This window comes from Salmo salar, chromosome 19 (genome assembly GCF_965601325.2).
Source record: "Salmo salar chromosome 19, fSalSal1, whole genome shotgun sequence".
Lineage (NCBI taxonomy): Eukaryota > Metazoa > Chordata > Actinopteri > Salmoniformes > Salmonidae > Salmo > Salmo salar.
In genome coordinates this window covers 60520295-60533516 of record NC_138309.1, presented here as the reverse complement: position 1 = coordinate 60533516, position 13222 = coordinate 60520295, and the positions used below count along the sequence as shown (strand labels likewise).

The 13222-nt window shown below is 41.0% G+C and overlaps 1 protein-coding gene across 2 annotated transcripts in view; it reads left to right on the top strand.

Moving 5' to 3' along the window:
* kctd5b (potassium channel tetramerization domain containing 5b) overlaps window positions 1–12787 on the top strand; it is a 31222-nt gene extending 18435 nt beyond the window's left edge. The window contains exons 2-7 of one of the 2 annotated variants that reach the window (XM_014158936.3): window positions 60–168; window positions 322–413; window positions 2814–2909; window positions 3099–3203; window positions 10476–10601; window positions 12582–12787. In XM_014158936.3, coding sequence (XP_014014411.1) covers window positions 60–168; window positions 322–413; window positions 2814–2909; window positions 3099–3203; window positions 10476–10601; window positions 12582–12611 — 558 coding nt within the window. In that variant the 3' untranslated portion in view covers window positions 12612–12787. The remainder of the gene's footprint in view (window positions 1–59; window positions 169–321; window positions 414–2813; window positions 2910–3098; window positions 3204–10475; window positions 10602–12581) is intronic. The other variant, XM_014158939.3, reaches the window with a different exon arrangement.
* Window positions 12788–13222: the final 435 nt, after the last annotated feature.

The following is a 13222-nucleotide window of genomic DNA, read 5'->3' as shown; positions in this document are numbered from 1 at the left end:
TCTGACAATGGTGAACTGTAAATCTTGACTTAATTATTTTCAATCTGTTCCATTTACAGGATGACACTGGTGCCTATCTCATAGACAGAGACCCCACATACTTTGGGCCGGTACTGAACTACTTGAGGCATGGCAAGCTGGTGCTCAACAGGGAGCTGGCAGAGGAAGGTAAGACTAGACATGTGAGATGAATGTTGCTACTAATGTGCACAGTGAAGCTGTTGGTTTCCAACATCAACTCTTAAGTATCCTCTGTAGCAGTCTGTTTTTAATATGTTGCTCATTCCTGCCAGAATGAATTCTTAATGTGTGTTTTTGAAGGTGTCCTGGAGGAAGCCGAATTCTACAATATCACATCACTAATAAAGCTCCTCAAGGACAAGATCAGGGAACGAGACTGCAAAACATCACAGGTAGGTGAACTTCCCAATCGTACGCTATTGATTTTGTATTTCTTCAAAACTCTTATCCCTTTTGTAAGGATACGTATCTTTTGACCAATGGTTAAAATAAACTCAGCAAAAAAAAGAAACGTCCTCACTGTCAACTGCGTTTTATTTTCAGCAAACTTAACATATGTAAATATTTATTAACATAAGATTCAACAACTGACACGTAAACTGAACAAGTTCCACAGACGTGACTAACAGAAATTGAATAATCTGTCCCTGAACAAATGGGGGGTCAAAAGTAACAGTCAGTATCTGGTGTGGCCACCAGCTGCATTAAGTACTGCAGTGCATCTCCTCATGGACTGCACCAGATTTGTCAGTTCTTGCTGTGAGATGTTACCCCACTCTTCCACCAAGGCACCTGCAAATTTTCGGACATTTCTGGGGCGAATGGCCCTAGCCCGCACCCTCCGATCCAACAGGTCCCAGACGTGCTCAATGGATTTGAGATCCGGGCTCTTCGCTGGCCATGACAGAACACTGACATTCCTGTCTTGCAGGAAATCACGCATAGAACGAGCAGTATGGCTGGTGGCATTGTCATGCTGGAGGGTCATGTCAGGATGAGCCTGCAGGAAGAGTACCACATGAGGGAGGAGAATGTCTTCCCTGTAACACACAGTGTTGAGATTGAGCATTTCGTCATTGCAGGCAGTCCGATTATGCAGTGACACACCGCCCCAGAACATGATGGACCCTCCACCTCCAAATCCATCCCGCTCCAGAGTACAGATCTTATTCCTTTGACGATAAATGCGAATCCGACCATCACCCCTGGTGAGAGAGAACCGCGACTCATCAGAGAAGAGCACTTTTTGCCAGTCCTGTCTGGTCCAGCGACGGTGGGTTTGTGCCCATAGGCAACATTATTGCCGGTGATGTCTGGTGAGGACCTGCCTTACAACATGCCTACAAGCCCTCAGTCCAGCCACTCGCAGCCTATTGCGGACAGTCTGAGCATTGATGGAGGGATTGTGGGTTCCTGGTGTAACTCGGGCTGTTGTTGCCATCATGTACCTGTCCCGCAGGTGTGGTGTTCGGATATACCGATCCTGTGCAGGTGTTACACGTGGTCTGCCACTGCGAGGACGATCAGCTGTCCGCCCTGTCTCACTGTAGTGCTGTTTTAGGCGTCTCACAGTACGGACATAGCAATTTATTGCCCTGGCCACATCTGCAGTCCTCATGCCTCCTTGCAGCATGCCTAAGGCACGTTCACGCAGATGAGCAGGGACCCTGGGCATCTTTCTTTTGGTGTTTTTCAGAGTCCATAGGACACTAAAGAGGCCTTTCTAAGTTTTCATAACTGTGACCTTAATACCGTCTGTAAGCTGTTATTGTCTTAACAACCGTTCCACAGGTGCATGTTCATTAATTGTTTCTGGTTCATTGAACAAGCATGGGGAAACAGTGTTTAAACCCTTTACAATGAAGATCTGTGAAGTTATTTGGATTTTTACGAATTATCTTTGAAAGACATGGTCCTGAAAAAGAGACCTTTTCCTTTTTTCCTGAGTTTAATTATGTAGATAATCCTTTGAGAAATCCAGTGGTCCAAACCTCATGTCTATCATAGTCCATTCAAAAGTTATTGGAGTAAGGAACCCTTTGTAGGATGGCCAGAATTAGGGTGACTAAATCAACGGAGGTCAGAGGAAAAAAAGTGGTCAAGTTTTACATTGCATTAGTTAGGCTGGATTCTGTGAAGAATTAAGGCTACTGGTACCTGAGAGGCTCACTTTCCCATTGAACTCGTCATTTTTCTTCTCAAATCCGCAGGACATAAAACAATAGACGTAAGATGGATATTGGTTTTGAGACTTAGAATTTTCATATTTTAGTGTATGCTTTTTATATCCTTAACTCCTGTTTTTCGAAGATTGCTCAGAAAAACAAGTGCATCTCTGTGAAATGTCAACAGAGCACTGAGCTTTTTATTTTCAAAGCCTTTTACATTTAATTCAGCTCGAGGACGATGGCTACAGAATGTAAAATCCTCAAGTTATGAGAAACCTACACCACAATGTCAAGAGCTTGGTGCTTATTATCGGATGTATTAGGTTACGAAATCTGACTTTTTGGATACAATGTTAATGATAGGTTAAAAGACCCCACTGAACGATTCAGAACATGAAGAATCAGATTTGTCTTGGTAACATGTATTTTAGGAAGTGACATTTCATCACCAAAGCATGTTTTCACCCACTGGGCAGAGGTGGGTAGATTCCCTACCCTTTGGGATTGCTGGCCTTTGGCTGTGAGTGCACTGTTAATCAATGCACCTGCTCCATCGCGCGTGTGTGTGTGTAGCCAGAATTCACTCAACTCGAATACCCTCTCGTCTCCCTGCTCTCTCCCCAGGCTCCAGTGAAACATGTGTACCGGGTGCTGCAGTGCCAGGAGGAGGAGCTCACCCAGATGGTGTCCACCATGTCAGACGGCTGGAAGTTTGAGCAGGTAATGCTGCCTCTCGCCACGAGGAGCCAAATGTCCTTTTATTTGTACTTCCCTCGACCCATAATCCTCACATCGCCCAAACAATCCAATTCATGAATTGGAAATTAACATAAAAAAAAAAACTGTTACATTTTCTGTGTCTTATACGTGATCCGAGCATCCCTCTGTGCTCTGATTTGGTTGTTGCAGCTTGTCAGTATAGGTTACGGGCGGGCCCAGCAGTCAGAGTTTCTGCTGATTGTGTCAAGGGAGGTGAAGGGGGAGGAGTCTACTTTCCCAAGCCACAGCGGAGAGGTGTGTCCCACAATGTTCCGTCCACGGGCTGGTCACTGCATGTCCCCTATGTACCCATTCACAACCCTTTTGGCCTCTGTCCCAACTCTATGAACAGTAGGCAGCCATTTTGAGTTGATTTCAATTTTAAGATGTGTACTGTTTTCCAACAAAGGACCCAAATGAACACAGCACCCTTTCTATGTCTGTGTTTGATTATCCCCTCCCCTTCACATTTTTGTTTTCAGTTTGTTGGTTATATGCAGGTTGTTCCACAAAGAGTTATTGCTATTTTTATAGAAATTGTGTGGCAATATGGAATTCTAAAAGCCTGTTATATTATATGAAGTGCCCTTTTTAATACAGACCACATCGAATTTATTAAATCAGATTTTTATATGAAAGAAGGCTTGCTAAAGTGCAAAAAATGTAACCCTGTGTCACTTCTAGGACGATTTTTATCCCACTTAATCCCCAAAATAAAGCCCTAGTTATTTTGTTGCTTTGACAGTCATTTCTGAAGATTATTTATTTCCTGTGATTCATTTACGTCTGTCCCTCATTTTAAGGTCAACCCTGTTACGTGAACTGAACTCTCATTTTTGTTATGGTGAAACTATTCCTTAAAAAAAAAAATCTAACATTTGAATATCTAATAGTCAAATCCTAGTGTAAAAGCAGGTGAGCTGGTTCTACTCTTTGGACATTTTCCAGTGTTTTGTGGTGGAAAACTGAGCAGGTTAAAATAGGCAGGCTAGAAATGTTTCAATTGCCACCCCCGTTGCACACAACAAGCTGCCATTCCCCCTGTCACAAAGAGATTCAGGGCTGATTTTAAGAAGAAATCGTCAACCTTGTTTATTCTTTTAACCCATGCTAGTTGATGAGAGAAGGAACAGATTGAAGCCTGATTAGGCTATTCACCTTATGTAGCCCCACCCACTTGACCCAGTTCCTGATTGAACGCGGTTCTCTTCCACCTTATGGCCTATTCTGGCCCATTGACACACTGCAAACCCAGGGAGAAGCAGTCGCTAAACATAAATCACACTTCTCCAAATTATTCAACAAACTGCATAGAATCTGAAAGATTGATTATTAACATGAGGAAAATTATATATATATTTTTTACATTTTAATTTAAACATTGACATTTGTGCAGTTAGCATTCCCATAGACTCAACATGGATGGTTAGCTAGATAGCGTATTTAAACCATATATAATGGTTGTTATCCTCACAGGCTATTTCCCTTTTCACTCAAAGAGCAATACTTGAAAGGATGATTGTTAGACACGAATACCATTGACAAAAGACAGACACAATAGATTGGGTAGAGTTTGACAAAAACAATGTAAACGCCACACATGAGTTCCCCTTGGGGATAGATCCAGAATCTCCTCATTGCCTCCCATCAAAATTAGCCTACATTTAGGTTACTGTTTATGTATTTCACACTATGTTGAGGTAAAAATCTGAGTATAATGCTTGTGTGAATGTCAACCCCAATACTTGTTCATGTCACCATAATCTGCATTACACTCAAACTAATTCAACTACCACCGATTTTCTTTTCTTTTTTCTATATGGCTAGCTATGCTACCAGCTTATACAAAACAGGAGCTAGTATTTAGCAGAGATTTTTTTATTTTTTTATAAACCCAAAAAGGACAACTTCTAAATATTATGTAGGGTAAACAGCCAAATATATCCTAATCGGATTTTACTAACCACACTGTGGGCCTGTTAGAACACACACATCATGATGGATTTGACTGTTTTTGATTGGACACCAATGACGGCATCCTTGTTCTAGCCACGACGGTTTGCGTTCCATTGATCTCTTTGCTGCATGTGTGCCGAGAGGGTTTTCTGAAGATAACATTAGGTTTTTTCGATCTCTTGTGCCACATAACTAACTAGGTAACTAACATCCATGTTTTAGTATGTCATTGCTGTCTGATTGAAAACCTCTAAGTACATTTTTGCCAATTTTTATTATTTTACATGTAGGGTACATTGAGGTGAGCAGTAACTCACCTCAATGTACCCTGAATATTTCATAACATTTTAGGACCTGGAAAATATATTCCAAATAGCTTCTGAAGTCTTGAAATTGTAGGTTTGTTAATGGTCAAATATTGCATTTTTTTTCCCTATTTTCCTTCAGTGTCTGGAAGATGAGAGGTTTTCGTCAGACTGCGACAATATGGGAATGCTAACTGTGCTAATGTTGGCGTTTTTTTTTTCGACATTAAAAACAAATGTTTTTATTTCTACAATATTTCAAGAAGGAGAATTAAAATCTTTCAGAGTCAGTGCACTTAATGAAATAGTTTTGACCAATATAATATATATTTAGCTCCTCCCTGGATTTGCTGTGTCAATGTGCCGCAAGTTGGAAGGCACTGGCAACAAACTGACTGCGCCCTTGTTGCCAGGCTAAATAATGTGGCTAGAAAGTCAAATTTGACCCCAAAGTGTTAAAATAATCAATTTTGTAAGACTTTATCCTTCTGAAATGTTTGCACTTTGTCAAGCAATTAGTAACTGACAAAAAAAAATAACAATTTACCATGATTTCCAGGAGGGATGAAAAGTAATATATTTTGTATACTAAACAGAAAATGTTGACTCAATAGTGCACTTTGATACAAGCACCAGATTTGGCACAGAGGTAGATGTACCCTGAAGAGATAGATATGGAGCCACCCAGATTTGGCCTTGAGGGGGTGTGGCAGCCACTAAAACAAATATAACTCAGACATTTTAATACATATTCAGCTTCCATTCACTCAACTTGGTATAAAAAACATTGATCTTTCGAATGCAAAATTGGCACTAAATGTCTGATGGCTCCAGTGTGGCCATCTTTGTTTTCACATATAGTCCTCTTTAACCAATCTTGGTCCTCTATTCACACCAGGATTTGGAACCGGTTCAAGGAACAGAACTGTTATTTTAAAAGCATTGGAACTGGTTATTAACATTCAAGCATTTTTTTTTCACTCCCACAAACAGAACAAAGTGCCTATGCAAAGCCTTCACTCTGTCACTCAAACTTATTCCAGTGCCTGCCAGCTAAAAATGTGTAGGCTACCTGCCCCTCCCCCTCCGAAGTATAGTCTACTGACGTTACAAGCGTGTTTCAGAAATTAGGGATTTTTTTTATTAGAGAAGAATGGATTAACCTTTTCAATACTAGGTAAGGATACTATAGTTATTTCAATGGCTGTATTAACTACAGAAAGGTAAGATGTTTTTATTTTAATTCTGGTGCCGCGCTGCACACACATGCCTGTTAGCTCGCTAGCTAGCTCTGGTCCAGTCTCTGAAGTTCAGACATTCAAAGTTCCTCAATAGAAGCCGCTCCTCCGTAGGTATAATTCTGTGGGCCTAATTCAGATAATGCATGTCATAACAACAAGATGCCCAATGCTTCAAGCCTCCCTCTCGCTATGCGCAAAATTGTCACGTCGCGCCCCTACACTTGTCGGTCCAATGCATGTAAATAGCTAGCCCGCTCCATAGCAAGCTGCTCTATCTGCGCTGATTGGTGAAGTAATTTACTGTTGAGCTAAATGTAAATTTGAGGCTTTAAAAAGGAACAAAGGAACCATATAAACCATAATGTTTTTGTTTTTTTTCCGAACCGGTTCAGAACTTTATTTTGCTGGTCAGAACAGTGGAATGGAACTAATAAAGTAATGGTTCTGTTTAGAACGAAACGATTGGAAAATAATTTTGGTTCGAACCCGATTTCACACTGCCCTTGCCTTTTTGAATGAGTACTCTGCTCTCTTGCCAGTTCACTTCAACAATTGTGGTCAGAGTACTCTTACATTCACATTGCTGTGTTTAGAAATGAACCAAGATCATCTTCCAATATTGACTCAATCCACTATGGGTAAATGTTTAGGACAAGCCATACCATCAGAACCGGTTGGAAGATAATAGATTTAATTGAGTTCATCAAAGACCATTATAATAAAAATATTAAATATAATAATGTAAATATGACTGGTAACAGGATAAATGGCAGAATATTAACTGCAGATTGAATGCTGTATTTGAAAATTGTATATGTGATGTAGGCTACTGCCCCTAACAGTTTGTGTTGATTTTGTAATTTACTTCTGTGGTTTTCATGAAATGTTAGTTTATTCGATTGTGGGGCTTGAATAAAGTAACTTTTTTTTAAAATGTTTAGTGCTGATGCTCTAAATATAAACATTGTTTAACTCCACACATATTTTGGAATCCTTAAATTGCTGCTTACCGCCCAAAAACAGCACACATTTTTCCCCCCCGCCAACCTGCACATGTTCTCTCGTTTGTGGCACCAACGTGAGGGGTTATAGCAGGGTAAATGGTATTGCAGTAGCCTACTGCATGGTGTGGTAATAATGACAAGCGAGCCTGAAGAGCTTTGGGTTCACATTGCACTAAAAAAAGAGAACCGGACCGTGGACTTAAAGCCAACCGAACTCAGACCACCTCTCGAGTTTGACTCGCTCCAGGGGCTCTTGAGGGATCTGAATTATTTTGGAGCATTCGCATTGCACCAAACTTTAACCCAAACCGAGTTCACCAAAAATTTCTGAAAGGTATCAAGTGTAAAATAAAACGTAGGTCATACCGGTATGTCCAATTTAGCTCAATCGCCTATTTCTCAGCCTCTGAGTATCTTTGAATGAATAACAGAAAATGTGGATGAAATTGAGCAGAAAAATAACTGTTCAAACATAAAACTTGACTAAATGTGTAATGTTCAAATGTATGCTTATTTTGGGGAATTAACACCAGTTACTGCTTGACAGACTGTCTGTTTTGACTCCAAGTTGGTAATTGCAATGACCCCATTCAGTGCTTTTATGGTTTTGGTTTTAGGGGGTTTGTGTGCAGGCTGTAAGTGTGTGTGTGGATAAGCTCTGAATCTCCCCTGACCCCACTATCCCTTTGGGGGGGTAAGAATGATCACTGGATCTCCCTGAGAGCAGGAATCTCACTAATCTTCTTACAGGGTTCCTGATGGGAAGCCCCTTAAAACACTTCCTTGACCTTTAGCTTAAGGCTCAGCAGCAGTGAGCCCTGTCATCTGGGCACACGCACTCCGCTAACCTATTGCCCTAATTTCAGAGCCACCCAGTCCTGGTTTGTGTTCATTGGGAAACGTTTTGCAACAACAAAAAATATAATTATTATTCAGATTGAAACTTGTGTGATAATCCATTTCTGACCTTTTTTCTTCACTTTCGTGCTACAAACCCGATCCTGGGCTGCCTTGAGATTTTTAACCGATCATCCACACTAGGTTGGTGGAGAGGTTTGTGAATGCTTATTCAAAGTAACCTTAGCAAACAAGTGCTCTGCAAATTGACTGCACTTACAGAAAATTTGGGGTTGACCATATTGTTTGGCTTAAGTAGGTATCGCGATTGGTGGGAGTCAATCATGGTACAGTAGCTGGTAACTTTAACGTTTAGCATCGATTATAGAGTAGTCTAATACTTTTGCCTCCTGTGTGAGACGTCTCTTGGCAACAACAGGGCTCCTGCAGAAGTGGCTAATGAGTCTGTGAATGTTGAGACATACACACCCACAGAGTACACTGTTAAGTTCTCATACACTACATGACCAAAAGTATATGGACATCTGCTCGTCAAACATCTCATTCCAAAATCATGGGCATCAATAGTTGGTCCCCCGTTTAATGCTACAAGAGCCTCCCACTCTTCTGGGAAGGCTTTCCACTAGATTTTGGAACATTGCTGCAAGAACTTGCTTCCATTCAGCCACAAGTATTAGTGAGGTCGGGCACTGATGTTGGCCATTTAGGCCTGGCTCGCAGTCGGCGTTCCAAATAATTCCAAAGGTGTTTGATGGGGTTGAGGTCAGGGCTCTGTGCAGGTTAGTCAAGTTCTTCCACACCGATCTTGACAAACCATTTCTGTATGGACCTCACTTTATGCAAGGAGGCATTGTCATGCTGAACCAGGAAAGGGCCTTCTCCAAACTGTTGCCACAAAGTTGGAAGCACAGAATCGTCTAGAATGTCATTGTATTCTGTTGCGTTAAGAGTTCCAGTGAAGGATAATAAGGGGCCTAGCCCGAACCATGGAAAAACAGCCGCAGACCATTATTCCTCCAACAAACTTTACAGTTGGCACTATGCATTAGGGCAGGTAGCATTCTTCTGGCATCCACAAAACCCAGATTTGTCTGTCGGACTGCCAGATGGTAAAGCGTGATTCATCACTCCAGAAAACGTGTTTCCACTGCTCCAGAGTCCAATTGCGGCAAGCTTTACACCACTCCAGCCAATGCTTGGCATTGCACGTGGTGATCTTAGGCTTGTGTGAGGCTGCTTGGCTATGGAAACCCATTTCATGAAGCTCCCGACGAACAGTTCTTGTGCTGACATTGCTTCCAGAGGCAGTTTGGAACTCGCTAGTGAGTGTTGCTACTGAAGACAGACGATTTTCACACGCTTCAGCACTCGGCGGTCCCTTCCTGTGAGTCTGTGGGGCCTTCCACTTTGTGGCTGAGCCGTTGTTGCTTCTGAACAATAACAGCACTTACAGTTGACTGTGGTAGACTTGTTGGGAAGGTGGCATCCAATGACGGCGCTACATTGAAAGTCACATCTCTTCAGTAAGGCCATTCTACTGCCTGTGTTTATCCTTGGAGATTGCATGGCTGTGTGCTCGATTTTTTTTTAATTTTTTATATTTATTTATTATTTTTTTTATATACACCTGTCAGCGTCAGGTGTGGCTAAAATAGCCAAATCCACACATTTTTGAAGGGGTGTCCACATACTTTTGTGTGTGTATATAGTGTATGTACACACACACACACCGCCTGGTTGAACACTAAAGTTAAAAGCATTCGACTGAGTGGAGGAACATTTTGTGTTCGTCTGACATTGTCAAATATGTATTTGCATGACATCGTATCACCTCACCGTCTGCATGTTTGTTTAATGTGCTGTTATCCCTGTCTGTTTCGTTGTGTCCTTTTTAAAAGTTAACCTTTAAGAAAGGAACTAACATTTTAAGGAAGCAAATATGCCCCCCCCCCACACACACACACTAATTTCTTTCTACATATTTGGAGTCTGTAGCCAACTCACCTTTTGTGTTCTGATCTGTTTCTAGCTCTGTCTTCTGTATGTTCTAAGTATTATCTAATGCTTTTAATTTCTGTTCAAACTCTTCACATCTGCTCTAAGTACACTGTAATCCTCTTCTTTTTTTTTCTCTCTGAAGCTAACTCTCTCTTCCCCTCCCAGCTGGTCAGCATTGGATCCTCTTATAACTACGGAAACGAGGACCAATCTGAGTTCCTTTGTGTAGTCTCCAAGGAGCTGCACAACCAATCATATGGCCCAAACAGTGAGCCCAGTGAGAAAGCCAAGGTGAGCCCCATCCTAAAATGTGTTTACACTGAAAGTAAGCCCAATGACAAGATTGTCTGAATGGTGGATTGTTCTAATGTCTAAATGCAACACATTTACTAACTATTCCTATGAGACAGTGATATAAGTATCCCTAGTTTACTGATGTCAACCTTCATAGAAGAGTCCATTTTGAAGCAGATAGGCTTGGACTGTTGCACAGAGTAATTAATTGAATTTGGTATTTTCTGAAAAGTATTTTTTTAAATGGTCAATGACTTTGGTTAGCGATTAATTTACTGAGAATTAGCCTTCAATTAATCTATCCAAATCCTTTTCATAGCATTAAAAATGAACTGTCAACCATTTTGTATCTAAATCAAAAGGACAGTACGGTCATTTAGTGTACAGTTATTAGTCAGACCACACGCAGGCCTACATCCATTAATCCAGCTTTACAAGATTGAAGTTGTTAGATTTGACCTTTCACCAAAAAACTGAAACATTTGAATCCACATTAGGAGAACGCTAAGAGCATAGCCTTGAGGATTATTGGGACTATTAGTGGAGAATGTCATTCTTTCTGAGGGCTTTGGGAGCAGAGCAGCAGGCCTAGCAGTGGGAATTACTAGTCCCATCTGCTGGTTCCCATGTGGGCCCAGTCCTCTGGGGCCTGCTTCATACTCTAGCTAGTCCCAGACTTGGTAATTCTATTGAATTGTTGCTAATAGGCTGACATTAAGGAGTCTTGGATTCTGTCAGTGGTTTTAGAAGTCACATGGATGTAGTCTAGTTACAACCAGTTTTAGATTTATTTTCCTATTGATAGGAATTTCAATACATTTACACCAGAGGCTTTTCGCTTTAGTTCTAAACAGATTTGGATACGCCTATTACAGTACGTCTGTATACTAAATGGACTAAGGTGCAACGCAATCACAAAGGGACATCTTGAGGATGGGGGGGGGGGGGGCTTGGATCGATTGCAGGTGAGTCGTAGTAGATATGAAAGGTGGTCTACCCTCTGACCCTTCAATGTCCCTCTGTTGTGATCGTGTCTTGAACCGGAAATGTGAGGGAACCCCTTTTGAGAATCAAGTCCCAATTAGTTGTAGTAATAGTTGGTGATACATCCCCTGTTTTGAGTCTTCATTTGACTGATGTTGGTTTGAAGGTAAATGTTTTGTAACATTTACACAACCTTGTTGTTTTATACCCCACTTTACCCCTGACATTTTCTCCCCTTTCATTTTCATTCTTGTAAGACTTGCCTGTCTTGTCTTCTTCCTGTCCCATTTGCATGCTGCATGTTGCTCAGAGCGAGGACGAAGAGACGGATTATGAAATGAATGACTCTGATTAGGGTTGAGCACTTATGACTCAACGGTGAGAGCTCAGCTGCCCTCCTTTCCTTCGACTCCCTCCATCTTACCTTTCCACAACTCCCCCATGTGTCTTTGCCCTGGTGCTTGCAACCCTGATCAATAAGATGATTATGTCTGGGCTTTTGGTCCTGTCAGGCTTTCAATCACTTCATAAGTCTTTTACACACTGTCTCTCTAGAACTAAGGTTGGCTGCAGTTGTCATTATTTACTTTTTAGCAATTAGCAAATATTTGCTTTGTATTGCTGACATGGAAACCAAGTGCACTTTATCTTAGGAAACCCCTCACCATATCCTATCCTCCCACTCGTGTGTGTGTGTGTGTGTGTGTGTGTGTGGCACCTGCATGTACTCGCTTGCTTGGATCATTGTGTGTGGGAAGGAAAGAGGTAAAATCATGTCGACTTTTGTTTAGATTCTCAAGGAAAATTAAACAAAGATGCATCTAAAAAAAAATGGTACAATAAATTGATTTTTAGATTTAGTAGGTCTGTCCCATTCACAGATACCAGACTCAAAGATTGAGCTTGCTGCAGTGTAGTTTCACATTTACAGCTAAGTAATTGCAGGGATATTTTACTATATATTTTAACATGAACTGATTAATCCCTTTGCAGATTCTTCAGGAGAGGGGATCCAGGATGTGAATGATCAGTATTACAAGCACCAGGTATAGAGTACAATCGTATGAGTCATAATACCCATAAAACCTAGCAGTCAAACAGGGTAATGGTTACAATTGTTTTTCCACCAATCATTTTTCCCATAGGGGATTTTAGAAACACTTAAAATAAGGGCTGTGTTTTGTGTAGGCTTACCTTGGGGTGATGTTTTGATAACTGTGTAAATCTCTCTAGGACAAGATTACTTATCAATATATTTACCCACGAAAAAATGTAAATCTAACCACTAATGTGGCTATCATAAAGAAAAACAAATACGATGGTGATCTGGATGAGACTGCTGAATCGAGGCAAAGGTAAGAGTCTGGATTAACTATCTAATGATAGCTGAATGTAGTAATAAATTGGGAAAATGTCTTAAACTTGACTATTCTGTGAACTGTCTTGTGCAAGTTTTAAATTGACACAATACTTGTTTAGCAAAGGTTTTCAGCTAGAAATGACATGCAGGAGCTTGTAGGGATTTGTAGTCTTGCATGATGTCTACTCTGATGCTAATTAGCATTTTTGAATATGAGGGGAAATAGAAGCGACTATCTTGATAAGTCACCTTGTCCGAGAGGGATTTACATGGT